The following is a 17,384-nucleotide window of genomic DNA, read 5'->3' on the forward strand; positions in this document are numbered from 1 at the left end:
GGCGTACGATTTACCATCTACTCCGGGAGCGTCGAAACCGCGCGTGTCTCCAAGGTCGGAGATCCCGATATTGACGCATTTTTTCACTCCGGGCCCTTGTGCGCTGGTCATTTTACATGAAGCGTTAAACTGAGGTATCCTATATTTACAGGATTATGATTTATATCTAACACCGATATTGTCAGCTCAGGTATGTTGCCCTGGGTTAATCTCTTATACTGCCGTGGTGAAAACGACTCGGTTCTACCGTCGTTGAATTTCTCAGTTTTCACCGGCACTGCTCTCAGTATAGTGGAAGGGTGACCTCCTTGAATGTTGTACGTTGTGCTCACCTGACCGAGATGAATGTACAGCTCTCGGTACGGTACTAGGTCGGGTAACTTCGTGCCTGTGACGGTTGTTGTTGGTTTTATCTCGTCAGGAGACATACCGAGTATCCTCGCTAATGGTCGGCCTAGCCTTAAGGGGTTTCTTCCGTTGTTGATTAACACCACTGTACCGTTTGAGTCGTTCATCTTGAGTTCGGCTCCCAGGGGTTTGAAGACCTCGTCGTTTAGAGAGCACACGCTGTAGTAGCCGTCAGTTATTTGACTGCGAGTTCCACTGACGAACAGCTTATTGTTGCTGATGTTGATGTTAGTCCATTGCGGTAGGTAGGTGATATCGCAGAGTGCGACTTCGAGTTGACCTGACGTGTTATCGATCGCGTGCGTCAGCTGAACGGCCTCACCGCTCGTTATTCCTGGAAGTGTTATGTACATGTTAGAGTATATATGCTCATTATATAATAGTTTTAAAATGTATTCCCCTGGTGTGTTTTACCCTAAACTGGATGTAGATTTCTCCCCCATGAAGATCGTGGTTGCTCCTGAGTTGTATTTCAATGCCCAGCTTTTAGATGTGTTCGATAAGTATAAGCTTTCGGTGACTAACATCAAGGCAGTCCACGCTTGGTTCAACAACCCTATGCAGTTCTGGCAGAATCAATTCAACTTTGCCGTGTGGTGCGCTACAACGGGGTGTGGTGTGACATTGGCCGACACTCGGCGTGGACCGCTGAGTCAGTCTGTGTTCAAGTTCCACGTGTACTACCAGGTCAGACGTATCCTTAAAGAGATCAGCGCCCCCCTCCCACAGGACAAAGCGTGGGGCGCAACAAACAACCCGTACGATAGACGGGCCTACGAACGTATTTGCAATGAATTCGAAATAAACCCGAAGACGGATTGGCGTTTGCCGGGGCCGAACCACGGGTTGGGTATTCCTTATGATGGCGCGCGATCAGTGAAAGAAGTCAGTGATGATTTACTGAAACGAGATATACTACGCCAGGACTTTGCTTTGTCGAGTAATGAATGGAGGGATGATCGTATGAACTTTAAAGGCGGTGTTGCTTTCACAGTCCAGAAAGTGGAGCAGTCAACCGCAGACGGGTGGAAAATGTTCATGCTGGACACGTCGAAAGGATTCACTCGTGCCGGGGTAGTCAGGTTGAACGACTCGATTCGAACGTACGTGTGGGCGCTGTTGGGTGCGCAGTCTATGACGCGTTCCAACATCCTCGGTAAGGGAACTGCTTACGACGCTCAGAAACAGTTCGTTTCCAACGTTGAGGATGCTATCAATTCTCCAGTTGATCTCCCGCGGGCCATCGACCGTTACCAAAACGTGTTAGAATACGCCAGATCGAAAGTCAATTACGTGTTCGGCGTGGGGCTGTACATGGCTCCGAGTGATATGCAACTGAGAATAAAAAAAGTGGTGGGTTATAACAACAAAATAGTCATAGCCACGGCGGACCAAAAATTGGGTATCAACCCCGATATTAACACCCCCTATATCCCACACATCCCACCACGTGAAACGGGTATAGTTGCGCCGCCCCCGGAGCCTAAAATTCATGTGCCCCCCACACACACCCATATACATGTGGGGCTACCCCCCTATCAGCAGCATATTGATAATAAAACGACCCTGGTGGTTGGTGGGGTAACTTTGGGACTTATTTGGTTAAAGATTTCTTAGCCGCTACGTACACCAGACCCGCCACGGCGACGATGGCTGCCCACAGGTTTTGACTGAGCCACATGGCAGTTTTAGACAGAGCGCTCAACAACCACGAGACGATGCTACCCAGGATGCCGGGAAGGGCTTCGGCGGCTTTACCAGCCAGTTTAGCTAGGCCTTCCCCGAGTTTTTTTATCCAGTCTTTAACACCACCGCCTGTGGGAGTGGGAGTTCCCCCGCCGGCAGGTGTGGGGGTTCCCCCCACCAGTGACACCACCAGGGTTGATATAATGAAACCCAATGCAGTCAGAATGCTGGCGATGGTGATCCCTTGCTCCCGGAACAATATCCGAATCCTGTTGGCTAAAGTTGTATCCTCGTTCAGTATTCTATCGATTGTTTCCCGAATACGACTGATCTGGGATCGAAGCTGTTCACGATTCGAGGAAGCGGCTTCCAATCGTGTACGTCTCTCGTCTTCTAAATCACGTAGTCGTTCATTGATACGACGCTTCATATCATCGTTTTCAGTTTCGTTGAGTTTGGTTTTTTCCCTAGCGATGTGCTCGTCGATTTCGTTCAGTTTCCCCATGTTGTTCACGAGTTCTCCACGCACGCGTTTCACGGCTTCGTCTAAGCCGCGCAGTTCCCTTACTGGAAAGTCAAACCCCGGTAACGGTTTGTCCCAGTAGGTGCTCAACAGTTTTTCTATGCTGTCCGAGGCTTCTGTAGCACGCTGTGGTGTCATTTCATCTCTAGTGGTGAGGTGGGATCTGGTAGCTTGCAGATCTTCTTTAACGGCCTTAGGTATTGCACCACCGTAATCATTCATGTTTAGATTTTTACGGATAAATTCGACACCATGGCGGCTGGCTAGAGTTGATAAGGCCAGTGGTTTTTTATTGCTCTTGTTAAAGAGGTCAACCCCTGGGTCAGACTTAAGGCGTAGAACACCCTTTGTATCAATAAAAAAATTCTTATGGTATCGACCCTGTGGTTCAACGTAGTTTTTATCTCTTCTTAAACTTTCGTAATAATCATTTACCGTTGTTTCCAAGAGTTCTTGGTTCAATGGTGAACTAGTAAATGAGGTCTCCTGCTCATCATCGAATGCCTGGGCACTAGCGCCCGGCATCTCCGTCATATCTATGTCTTCATCCATTAGTATTAAAAATATATTTCTTTTATATAACAATGTACGGCAGAAAATTAGATCCTTTCAGAAGATTGAGAGAGCCATTAGGAGCCAGAGCCGTGCGCCAGTCGGTGACCATCACCAACAATCCCAGCAAGATAGACCAGAATCAAACTCTGCTGGTTAGATTTCCAAACCTTGGTGAGAATGACCTCATTGTACCAGGCACTGTTCGACTGGCGTTCAATATCACGTTGACCTCCGACAACGACAAACGCGAGCTAGTGCGGAACGTGGGTCGAGCTATCATCAAGAAAACGACCCTCAAGATCAGCGGTAACGAGGTGCTGAGCATCGACGACAGCGACGTGTTTCACTGCTACAAGGATCTCTGGAAAAGCGAGAGAGAACGAGTCAATGATGTGTACCAGGGCATCAGCAAATCAACCCGGGCGCGCATAGGGTATGTCTTCACGCAAGACCAGCAAGACAAGCTATCGGACGGTGAAAAGGCCATCGCTCTAGCATACGGGAATCGATTCTGCGTGCCGCTCGACTTCGAGTTGCTCACGGGACACGCGCCGTTTTACCAGGCCGCGCTGGGTGATAGGCTCGAATACGAGCTCACGTTTAACGACTATAGCAAAGTAGTGCGTACGCCGAACGGTGATGAGGCTAGTTATGCCATAGACAACATCTCTCTTGAGTTCGACATGGTCACTAGCCCGGAGCTGGCCAGGCAGGTTCGAAGCCAGTACTCTGGGAAGATGGCTATCCTGTACGATCGCGTACTGAGGCATAGATCAGTCGTGCGAGATAAGAGCGACACTGTGTGGAATATCAACCTGAACGTGCCGGCGCGATCGATGAAAGGTATCCTGGTCGTCCCCGTGGAGTATTACGATCCATTCCGGAGGGACAGCGAGAAGTTTTTCAACCCCGAGATTGAAAAGGTGGAAGTTACCATCGAGGGCGTGCCCAACCAGCTGTTCAGTCATGGTATGAGACCACACCAGCAGTGGGATGAGATAAAAAAGCTACCAGTGGGGGATTACATAACAAAGGACCTGGACCTCGGCTCCGTGCAGATCGGTGAATACCTGACCACCAAGTACGCCCTATGGTTGGACATGCGATCCACGGATGATGATAAACTGCACGGTAGCGGGCGCCGTATAGATAACGGCAGCGAAGGGATAACCATCCAGATTACTAAGAAGGCTCAAACCGCTGGTAAGTTGAAATTATATCTGTACGTTATTATGGACGCGCAACTTAATATAGACAATGGGAGATTCGTGCAAGCCATCTACTAGTGGGGTGTCCCCTGGGGTTACCCACTGACCCACACTGCGCCATAGTGTGCGGGCAGACTGGATGTGGGAAGACCGTTTTCGTGTTGGATATGTTGGAGGGTTACTACAAGGATGTGTTCGATAACATCGTTATCATGTGCCCTACTCTGGGCATGAATAAAACGTACGCGCGACCTTGGGTGATGACGGACCCGGACGTACACAAAATCGACCCTGGAACACGCCTGCAGGACTGGTTGAAAGCTCTTCACGAGAAATTTAAAGGGGAACCGACGCTGTTCATACTGGACGACTGCAGTGCTAATCGCGAGATAACAAAAAAGAGAGACATGCTATCGTACCTGGCCTTCTCCGGCCGGCATGCAAATCACAGCGTCTGGGTGCTAACGCAGAAGTTCAACTCGGTGTTGAAAGACCTCAGGGAGCAGACGCGATGGGTGGCCTTATTTCACTGCAAGGACAGGGATTCGTTCGAGGAGTGTTTGAGAGAGAACGATGTGATGAGCAAATTAGAACGGGAACGTGTGAAGAAACAGCTCGCTGAAACTAAACACGCTAAGCTCGTGCTAAAGACCGACCAACCAGTAGCATATAGAGTGTGCTAAGCAAAGCTAAGCTAAAGCTAAGCAAAGCTAAGCAAAGCTAAGCATAGCTATGATATTTGAAGTATTTGTCGTGTGCAACTTAACCTTCATTTCTCTGTGTTTTGTCTGCATCGGGTATTATATAGTTAAAACTAAATCTTACTTGTTATATTATAAGATGGAGTGTGAGGAATTGCTCGAACAGTTGGGGGGTACCCCCACTGTGGGGGATTCCCCCAAGCGAGAGAAACTGGTGGCGTTGGCTGTTGGCGGCAAAGCCAAACATTACTTTGGAGACTACACTCCGGATAAAATTCACAAAATGTCAGCCGAAGAAATCGATAAGCTGTACGCTAGATACGAGTCCCGGCTCGGAGCAGAAATGACAAAGACAATAGGATCGGCTATGACCCAGATATACACCGGTATTGTATCACACTTCCTTCCCATTCCACCAGAGCGCCGACTTTATCTGTGGGAGGACCTCGAGAAAGACCCTTTTATCGAACACGCCGTGAGCTCTATCAGCTGCGGGCTGTACCACAAATATGGTATGTTGTTGGCTCCAGTGACGGCGGCGATTATCACGGCAAAACATTGTCAATTTGAGAGAAAGAATAATAATAATAGTATAGATGGATGCTGCTCCCGAGGTGACGGAAGTGACACAGGAACCAGTGAGGGAAACCCCTCCCGAGGTGATACCCCCCACAGTGAGGGAAGTGACCCCTTCACAAACAGTAACCAGACAGAAGAATCCTAAGAGAGTAGCTGCCGGTAAAAAAACGGTGGTGTAACCAACATAAAGTGACCAACCCCCGACTGTTGTTGGCTGTAGGCGTAACTGCTGCCGTGGTTATAACATGGTTATACGTGGGGGTACCCTCCCACAGTGAGCCACCACCCAACAGTGAGGTAACCCCCAACAGTGGGGGTGTGGGGGTATCCCCCACTATTGACCCGCATATCATGTTATAATTTTAATATTTTATATCATATACATAATGTCTGAGGGGAAAACGTTCGTCAACGACGCATACCACGCCACAGTGGTAGCCAGTCTAGCCGTAGGGTACGCTCGGTTGACTAAAATGGTGCTTAAACAACCAACTATCAAGCTAGATTTCAACCTGCAGGATATGGGTATGCTCATAATGAACCTTGGTATGGCGATGGCCACAAAAGACATCCTAGTAAAACAAGGAATAATACCTGATAATATAATGAAATAAATATAGGGATGGCCACGATAGCTATGATGGTCGGTGGGGCGTTAGTGAATGCCCTGGCATTTTCCGGGAGTAATTTCCTCTTCTCGAAACTACGAGATGATCACGCGGCTGAAATACAGGAAGAAAGGAAGCGACACGATCTCGCTACTGAGAAATTACAAAGAGCACAGGCTGAGTACGTTAAAAAACGCCTCCAGAGGATCGATTTTATTAACGAACAACTCAAGCGTGAAAACCATGCCATTAAAACATTCAACGATGTAGATGAAGCAATGAAAGAATACTATCTACTAACTGGTAAACAATTGGAACCGCTCAATAAACCCACACTCGCTCAGTACTACACACCATCCAAGGGACAAATGAATCGTGAACTGGGCTTCATAGTGTTGGGTATAGCAGCTACTGCGTTGGTTGCGAAGCAATTAAATTAAAATACCTATATAAGTAAACATGAGACCCGCTCCATACCGATGCGAATACATACTTATGGGGAAGACCGAGGCCTGTGGTAGGAAATGCAGGAATCAGGGGTTCTGTTGTTTCCATATGGGAAGTCCTAACTACACGTGTTCTGTGTGTGGTATCGGGGTTAAAGGACACTACTGTCTATGTAAAGCTCACGGAGCGAACGTAGTCAGACATCAACTCATCTACGAGAATAAAAAAGGCTACATAAAAGAACGTAGGCGACTGCTCAAGATAGACTCCAGTGTGTGAAAGGGTTACCTCCCCTTACTGTGAACCAATTAGACATTGGTTCTCTTAGGTGTAAACACGATGTCTACTGTAAGCGAGCTGAAGAGGGTCGCAAAACAGAGAGGTGTGATCGGGTATTCTCGAATGCGGAAGTCAGCATTGTTGAGATTACTAGGTTTAGAAGCCCCTCCTTCAGTAAAACAATTAAAAGCTCAAGCAAAACAGCTTGGATACACGGGTTATTCAAACCTGGGGAGAGCCGGGTTAACCGCATTGTTATCACATGCCCCCGTAGCAAAACCTCCCACTGTAAAACAACTGAAAGTCGAGGCACACGATTTGGGTTTAGGCGGGTATTCCCGTATGAGAAAACCACAGCTTGTAGAATTATTACGACAGAATAGAGCTATTGACCTACAGTTCGTGCGCACTGAGCGCGCTGTAGGTAACTATTTGAGAGGTTGGCGCATGCACGTTGATAGAAACATAGACATTACAGATATCAAGCCTCTGATAGCTGATAAGGTCAACCAGGAACTAAATAATCTAGGAAGTATCAAGTTTCAGATCACAGTGAAAATGTCGCTCGATAAGCAGGTTGGGAGTACCACTGAATATGTTCAGCCTTACTTCCGAGGTAAACAAGAGGTTGTCACACATACAGAGACCATTGACGCATCAATCGATACCAGTTTTCAGCAGATACGAGAATACCTAGAACGCTACACACACTTGGGGTCCGGGTGGGTTGTAGATAAAATCGATAATGTCTATCTAGACATAGCTAACTACGTGCCGTTCAGAGGCGGGTCATACCTAGCCTTGCCTCCCTACTATAGGAATAAACATGCCATAGTAAACGTTAAGAATAGAGGAAACGATTGCCTGAGGTTAGCTATCAGGTCAGCCTTATTTCCAGCTGGCACTCATTCAGATAGGCTTTCTAGCTATCCCCAAGACGATGGGCTCAACTGGGATGGTATAGATGAACCCACCCCCATATCCCAGATCACTAAAGTAGAAAAACAGAATAATCTGGCTATAAATGTCTTTGGGCACGAAGGTAACACAACAATAGTACACAGGGTCAGCGAAGTGAAGGATCGCCAAGTTATCAATATATTCATGATCCAACGAGGTGAAAAGTATCACTACACGTGGATAAAACACTTTAGCAAGCTGTTGTATGACCAATCAGCATACAAAGGAAAGACCCACTTCTGTGAACGATGTCTACATGGCTTCACCCGAGCTGATTTATTAGAATCCCACCGGGATGATTGTCAAGGTGTGGGGCAGACGGCCATACGAGTCGACATGCCTAAGGAAGGTGACAATATCCTAAAATTCAATAACCACAAGAACCAAATGTCTGTGCCTTATATTATATATGCCGACTTCGAAGCCTTAGTGGCTGCCGCCGGCGAGGCTCCCAGTGGTGGTGCCTTTACCCACAAAACACAAGAGCATAAAGCCTGTTCGTTTGGATACATTGTCGTCCGTTGTGACGGGGAAACGAAAGCTCCGGTAGTGTATAGGGGGCCTGACGCGGCTGAAAGGTTTCTAAAGTGTTTGCAGGAGGAAGAAAAAATTATTAGGAATGCATTGTATAAAATCGCTCCCATGCGTCTGACCCGAGTCGACAGGCTAGCCCACGCTAGTAGCACTAACTGTCACGTGTGTGAATCACCACTTAACGGTGATTCGGTGAGAGATCACTGTCACATAACTGGTAAGTATAGAGGCGCCGCTCACAACGCGTGCAACCTCAAGCTTAAAATCAACCCTAAGACAATAAACATCCCCGTTGTCTTTCACAACTTGAGAGGGTATGACTCACACTTGATCATGCAGGCCATCGCGAAAATCGATGGTAATATAACGTGCATCCCCAACAACATGGAGAGATACATCTCCTTCAGCTTAAACGGACTTAGGTTCATTGACTCGTTTCAGTTCCTCCTGTCGTCACTCGACAGTCTGGTCAAGGCCAACAATACCTTCCCTATCACCGATCGATACACAGACGCCGAGACTAGACCCCTGCTTATGAGGAAGGGTGTGTACCCCTATGAGTACATGGATAGTTGGGCTAAGTTCACCGAGACCAGACTACCCCCTATTGACTGCTTTTATAGCAAGCTGAATGAGGCGTCCGTCTCACGAGATGATTACTCGCACGCGACTAACGTATGGAATAAACTGGGTTGTAAGAACCTGGGTGATTATCACGACCTGTACTTGAGGACAGATGTACTGCTGTTAGCCGACGTGTTTGAAACGTTTCGGCGGACGTGTTTAAAGCAGTATAAACTCGACCCCGCATGGTATTACACCAGCCCAGGTCTGTCGTGGGACGCCTTACTTAAAAAGACCGGAGTTAATTTGGAATTGCTCACAGATTACGACATGCACCTATTCATTGAGAAAGGTTTGCGAGGTGGGATTTCCATGGCATCCAAACGATACGCGAAAGCAAATAATCAATACGTGAAAGGTTACGATCCTAACAAACCAACCAATCACATTCTCTACCTCGACGCAAACAACCTGTACGGCTGGGCCATGAGTCAGTATCTACCTACAGGGGGATTCGAATGGGTACCCCACGTTGATGTTATGGGGGTTGCACCAGATTCGAACAAAGGTTATATCCTCGAGGTTGACTTAGAGTATCCCAAGGAATTACACACATCGCACAACAGCTACCCCCTGGCCCCCGAACGTATGAGGGTTAACCCAGACTGGATGTCTGAGTACCAACATAACTTGTCAGGTGGTCGTGTGACAGACGTTGAAAAACTCGTGCCTAACTTAATGAATAAGACCAAGTACATCGTTCACTATCGCAACCTACAGCTGTACCTGTCGTTGGGTATGAGGCTGACCAAAATACACAGGGTGCTCATGTTCGACCAGAGTCCATGGATGGAGCCCTACATCAGAATGAACACAGACCTACGAAAAAAAGCCACCAGTGATTTTGAGAAAAATCTCTACAAGCTCATGAACAACTCGGTGTTTGGTAAGACTATGGAGAACCTGAGGAAACGCGTGACCGTGAAGCTGGTTCGGTCGAGTGAGGAAGACAAGCTCAGGAGATTGATAGCCAGTCCGGCATTCAACCGTAGTAAGATATTCACAGACAACCTGGTTGCCCTACACATGAAGAAAAGTCACATAAAATTCAACCGGCCTGTATACGTGGGGATGAGCATCCTCGATTTATCCAAACACCTGATGTACGACTTTTACTACAACGAGCTCAAGAAACAGTACGGCGACAGGTGTGAAGTGCTGTACACTGACACGGATTCCCTGCTGATGGAGATTCGAACCGAGGACGTGTACGAGGACATGAAAAAACACCTCGATTTATACGACACCAGCGATTACCCTAAGACCCATGCCATACACAGTACTGTAAATAAAAAGGTCCTAGGTAAGATGAAGGACGAGTGTGCTGGCACGCCCATAGCCGAGTACATAGGTTTGAGACCTAAGATGTACTCCATACTGAAAGCCGACAATAGTGAGATCCGGAAGGCTAAGGGGGTTAAGAAGTATGTGGTGAAACAACACATCAAACACGCCAGATTCAAGGAAGCCCTGTTCAAGACCCGTACCTTTAGGCATAAAATGAACACACTTAGAAGTGATGGACATAAGATATACGGACTGACTATAAACAAGACGTCCCTGTCGCCTATGGACACGAAACGTTGGATAGCTATTGATGGGATAAACACATACGCGTATGGACATGAAAAAATTTGAGGCTATTTACTACAGCCCGCGTGGGTACTGGAAAGGAGCTAGCGCAGTAGATAAGCTAGCTAAAATAGCGCGAGTACCCCCGGAGGAAGCCAAAGCGTGGCTTGAAAAACAAGCCCTGTGGCAGATCTATTTGCCGGCACCACGCTACGTGCCTAGAAGGAGGTTCGGTATTAACATACCTAATAGCGTTCACCAGGCAGACCTACTGTTCCTACCCCACGACAAGAGGTACAAGTATGCCTTAACAGTAGTGGACGTAGCCAGTCGTTACAAGGAAGCCGAACCCTTGACCACGAAAGATTCGGCCCAGGTAGCCAGAGGATTCGAACGCATATACAAACGCAGTCCGCTGACGTGGCCAACAGAGCTGCAAGTTGACCCCGGACGGGAGTTCATGGGTGCCGTGTCACAACTGCTAGCCAAACACGATACAAAGGTCAGGCGTGGCACGGCCGGAGCCCATCGCAGCCAAGCCATAGTTGAGAGATTTAATAGGACTTTGGCTGAGCGCTTGTTCGGCCATCAGTATGCTAGGGAGACGGCAGACGCTATCAAACTAAAATCAATAGTTGCAGAGTCGGCCGCTCCATTGCGTGGGAAGGAGAAACAGATACCAGATAGGGCCCTAGTGAGGTATCTATACCAGCCGGGGGAACACGAGGGCGATAGTCGTAAGCGAGCCACCGATCCTATATGGTCATTCAAAACTTACAACATAGATAAAGTGGATATGAAAGCCGACGAACCTAACTTGTACTACTTGAGGGATGGGCCGGGTAGGGGTTTTGTAAGAGAAGAATTATTGATCGTACCGTACGGCACAGTGTTACCTCCTACCAAGGCATAGTAATTACCGCCAACTTTTTTGTAGTAGGGGTAATAGTAGCAAGAGCTAATGGCCCAACCAAAGCCTTATTTAGTAAATAAGGCTTTGTAGAGACATTTCTTGAAAGTGGTCCAGAACCCCTATTCCCTATACTACTAAATTCATTTTGTTACTTTTTCAAGCCTTTGACCATGTTGATTGTGAGACACTTCCTGTCGCTATTGTGTCAGCAGCATTTGAAATTCCTCTAGCTTGAGACATTTAAATTGTGTTCAAGACGGATTGGAGAATACCATTGGTAGGCCATCTTCACTACGAACATTTGACAGGGGGAATTATTTTTCCATGTAGTCCTCTGGGCTAGTGTTGAAAAAAGCATACATGTCAGAAGCTGTATAAGCACATTGTCATGATAGTTTGTCAACATGCAACAGCGGAGATGTAATCTATGAAATAACAATACAATTAAAGAAAAAGGTTGAAATAAAAACTCTGTTTGAGTTATGTCTTGTTCTTTTTTCTTGCACGTGTAACCAGTCCATAAAACACTGTTCCATCAAAATAAAGATTAATGTGCTGTCTGCATAACCGGATTCATTGTCAGTGTGGTCACAGTTCTAACAGACTGTGGTTCATTTTGTTTCAGTGATCCAATAAGTCAATGAGACTGAGTGCTGCTGAGGTTTCAGTGTATTCCTCAGAAACATATTACAATGCAGATGGATGATTAGTGTCAGAGACCATTCTGCTGGTAGTAATTACCGACTGGAATATTGATTGATGTACATTCGGTATATGTTTCTCATACTGTGGAGCTGTCAGTCAGCGAATGTTATTCTCACAAACTGATGTTATTGTACAGGAAACTGAGTCTTTCGTGGACCATGTAGACAGCACACAATTGTTCGACAGTGAGTTTGGCTGGGTTTACTGGGTACACTGCCTTGACTTTATCACAGGGGTCAGTCAGGCATGATGGTTCTATTTTCAGTTGTGTTTATGATGTCTTAGGTGCAGGTTAGATCCGGGTGTTGAAGTGTTTGTAGTGAGACTGGTGGGTGTAGAGTATACTAGATACGTTACAAAGTCATACAACTAAGGCTCTACTCCTATACCAGTATGTCGCAATACGCTTTTCAAACGATGTGTATGGCAACATTTATTCTGAAAACCGATATATTGGGTAAAGAACATATGTTTGAAGCTTTCATCATTTCTTTCTGGTTTTAGATTAAGACGTACGCAGACTTTCATTCACAACAAATGTTTCCCTTTGTTATTCAATAGCAAAATGGCATACTGTTGTGTAAGATTATAGACTGTATGAAAAAAAATGTGTAAAAGAGGAGGTAGAATCCCTGACTATGAAACCTTATTTTCAGATTGCTGTCATCAGAACCATAACTATTAGATTTAGGGACTTATTATACAGAAAATAGGATTGACATATACAATTAGTGTCACTTACTGTCAGACACCTGAGTATCCAATATATTGCAACACATATCGCAATATGGGTTCCTGAATTGCAATATATTGCACTACAAGATTTATACCTCTGTGATAGCAACTAGTAGATTGCTTGTTTCAGTAGTTACTGACATTACTCTGTCAGTGTTATTAAAACATTGTAAGATTCCTATTGAGAGGTCTTGGAATCCGCTGTACCATACATGACATAGAGCATGCATAATGGTGTTATAGTACTGTATGTCATATAAACATGGTCAAAACATGTATTTAAGTGTAATACTATATACTGCTCACATGGTTATTGCATACATAGTGGTTTTATACTCCAGCATTAAACATTGTTACACCATGTATACTGGTACTATACTTGATAATGACAAGCAACCATAGTGGTGCTGTACTTTGAAATGATAACATGGTAAAAACATGCATAGTGGTGTTGTACTGTATTGTGATAACATAGTTATATCATGCATAGTGGTGTTGTACTGTATGGTGATAACATAGTTATATCATGCATAGTGGTGTTGTACTGTATGGTGATAACATAGTTATATCATGCATAGTGGTGTTGTACTGTATGGTGATAACATAGTTATATCATGCATAGTGGTGTTGTACTGTATGGTGATAACATAGTTATATCATGCATAGTGGTGTTGTACTGTATGGTGATAACATAGTTATATCATGCATAGTGGTGTTGTACTGTATGGTGATAACATAGTTATATCATGCATAGTGGTGTTGTACTGTATGGTGATAACATAGTTATATCATACATAGTGGTGTTGTACTGTATGGTGATAACATAGTTATATCATGCATAGTGGTATAGTACTGTATATTAACGTAGTTATATCATACATAGTGGTGTTACTGTGTATTATGATATGTCTGTGGTACATCAGGTTTGTGTATTTAGAGCTGTTACATGGTATCACAATACAGACTGTGTAGATATTTAGCTCTGCACAATCATCTGGGAACATATCACTTCACCATAGTTTGACATTAGTTTGTCATAAGAATATTGTATGATAAATGATATATCTCCTGTCATTGTGTCAGCAGAATCAGATGCTTGATAGAAATGTCATTGCTTTTACCATCACGTTTCTATTGAAAGACATGCATGATGTTATTATGTTATTACACTGCAAGGTATTGAAAATAAAGGTAACTGGCATGAAGACAGTGGAGCATGTCGTTGCCAAGTTTTAATTTAAGCTGGACATTCTGTTAGTTATGAAACTGTTTCAGATATGCGAGGTTGCTGTCCAAGGACTTGGCACTGTCTAGACAACCGGAAGAATGTGATGGAAGAAGCTATCAGACATTAAATGTCACTGGACAGCCATGGGGGATCAAGGTAGGAATGTCTACTGTATTGTATGTTTTAAATTTCTGTAAGGATGGATGGGCATTCTGAGCCCATTGGTGAATATGATAGACACAAAAACCAACCTAGATGAAATGGTTGTCTCCTGTCTCTATCTGTCAGGGGCTGTGCACCATGAAATGTAATGCAGTGTCATCTTGAATATACACCATCCATCTTCACTTCAAAGCATTTCTCTACCATCATATCAGCAATGGAATACACTGGTAAAGACTGCCTTATGTAAATAACGTTCGGGCATTTATTTGAGGAAATATGGTACGCATGTGTTTGTAGTAGTGATGTTCAAACTGAAAACATCCAGTTACTTTGCTGTATGTTAATACCAGTTGCTCTATTTAAACCATTTAACAGCTGACCTGGTCAACTTTGGTGGACACTAATTAAGTTAGATTAATGTGGTTTGACATATTCTTCTCAGTGCATTTTTTAAGGAACTTGATTGTACTTGAACTTGTACATCACCAATTTACTCTTATTTGATGATAAAAACGAATGGAATATGCCAAAAAAAATGGTTTTGTTTGAATTTTATGCAAAGAAATTTTTAAAATGAGGTCTCCCTGGTAACAGGAATATGCGCATGTGACCTTAAAAGGTCACATGCAACCAAAAAATCAAACATAATTAAAACACAATTATCACTTATTCATGACATATAATATACATTGCTGCTTGTAAAAAAACAAATAAACAAAGCGATAAGTGTACAATCGCAATTCAAAAGTGCAATTTTTTATACTTGGGCTTACTTCCCCTGAAACTAAGCCCTCAGGAGACCGAACCCAGTCATAGCACTCAAGTGTAACGACTGCTTCTGATTGGCTGGTTCATTTGCTGATACGTGGAGGGCTCATCATGCTCATTGCGTGGACAGAAAGATGATCTGTTTGATGAGCATTTTAGAAGTACATGTATGGCGAGTCACAAGAAAGTAAGATCCTTTATGGATTACAACTTCTTTTATTGTACTTGATGTGTCATGTCAGTATGGATTCATATACCATTGTAAAACAAAATCATATACACTAGAAGAAGTTGTATCCACAAAGAATGTATATGGAGATGTTGGGATTTGTAAATACATGTTCTCTGAATTTGCGTTCGATCCTATCAAAAATCATCTCTGTGGAGATGGTGAACTACTGCGTGGCTAGAAACTGTCATTTGTCCAAGTACAAAGCAGGACTTGAAACTTACAAGAGTACTTGATTTATGGTGCTGAAAATCTACTTACATGTTAGAAAGATGTTGCATTTGAACCCACTAGCACATAGAGGGGCATGGTGGCCCAGACATATATAGTGCTACACAGAGTTTCTTCCCTTTTGGAATCCAGCAACCCTTGATTGTGGTTTTGAATACTTGTGAGTTTCAGCAAGGTGCTAAACATCCTAGATCTGCATCAGTTTTGCCTTTCCTCCAACCTCAAGCTGACAAAGCTGATAAACTGGAATACTGTCAAAGAGGACTCTTCATCCCTGCTGTATCTTAAGATGGCAGTGTCCCTAGTCACTTCTGTATGAGTCTGTTTGTCCATTTTCAAAGAACATTAGTGTGCCTTGAAAGCTGTACATATATTTTGAATGGTGAATGAGCTTTCAGAAAATGCTAAATTTAAGTTTAAGATATGCACACAGGTAAAATTCACTATTAAATATCCTCAAGTTTTGTCTACAATTTGCACATTTTTGTCAAAACTGTAATATTTCATTTTCCCTTTTTACTTTTTCTTTCATGCCATTCAATAACTTGAACAAAAACAAATGACTGTAGCAAATTTTCTTGAATTATTTTATGAATAACACTAACAGTGTTAGTTTGATGTGCAGAATTTCCCTGTCTGCCTGTATGTGGTCAAGCTATCATGAGAATGACTGACCCCCTCTCAAGCTGTCACTTGTACAGATATCTGGGGACCATCTTGCATACACATGAACTTCTCTACTGACTTAAGTTATGTGTTGGGTACTTTGAATACACTGTCTCCAGATAAATGCTCGCTTTGCAGGAAATAGATGTGGTATTTAGGGATTGCTGCAACATTTAGTGTTGTGTGAAGTATATCAGATATAGGACCCTGTCATCAGTCAGTCCTTGATCATGTATTCTGAACATTGTGATAAAGTAGCTTGATATTTGCATGAATAGGAGTAATTGTCATGAAAGTTATTGAAACATGTACTACATTTTAGCTCATGATTAATTGTGTTTTCAATCAGGCTGTTCAATAATATGAAAGTAGTATATGTCATACTCCCATTAATCATATGAAAGGAAGGCTGTCACCATTCTCATTTACAGAGCCATGACACTGGCTGCTACAGATCCGACTCGTATCGGTATTGGCGTCTGTTATATGTGCATATACTGGTCCCTATTTTCCATTATTTACATTCTCTTGATGTTTAGCCAGGAGGACTCATGCACTTTGGCCAGAGAAAACATTTTTGAAAACAATGTCGTTTTCTAGATTGTTATTCTTAAAGGACCTTCTTGTAATACATAAATTTTTCTTTTTGATTGGACAAAACACACTTTATATTTCATTTTCAAACATTTAAGCAGTATGAAAATGATCTGGTTTGCCCAGTGTTGAAAACTTTTGAATTGTGATCCATGTGATATAGATGTTGACTGTACATTATCACCATGGTGACGGCAGTGGGCAGCCTAGTCATTGAAGTGTTGGCTCATATTAGACATGGGTTCAATTCCCCACATGGGCACAATGTGTGAAGTCAATTTCTGGTCCCGTCTGTTTATTGTTTTGTCACCAGCGTAACAGGAAAAAAAATTGCTGCAATATTTCTAAAAGCACCATAAAGCCATACTCAATCATTCTTGCTATGGTTAAATGGCATAACATATGCACAATCACACAGAATGGATGCAAAGAAAGGATACATATTACATTCTGACGGAGACACAAA

The 17,384-nt window shown here is 44.0% G+C and overlaps 1 protein-coding gene across 1 annotated transcript in view; it reads left to right on the forward strand.

The window, feature by feature from the left end:
- Nucleotides 1–17,384, forward strand: part of LOC137296024 (interleukin-17 receptor D-like) — a 43,789-nt gene that overhangs the window by 7,582 nt on the left and 18,823 nt on the right. The window contains exon 2 of the mRNA XM_067827653.1: nt 14,313–14,421. Coding sequence (XP_067683754.1) covers nt 14,409–14,421 — 13 coding nt within the window. The 5' untranslated portion in view covers nt 14,313–14,408. The remainder of the gene's footprint in view (nt 1–14,312; nt 14,422–17,384) is intronic.

Source organism: Haliotis asinina, chromosome 9, assembly GCF_037392515.1.
Source record: "Haliotis asinina isolate JCU_RB_2024 chromosome 9, JCU_Hal_asi_v2, whole genome shotgun sequence".
Taxonomy (NCBI): domain Eukaryota; kingdom Metazoa; phylum Mollusca; class Gastropoda; order Lepetellida; family Haliotidae; genus Haliotis; species Haliotis asinina.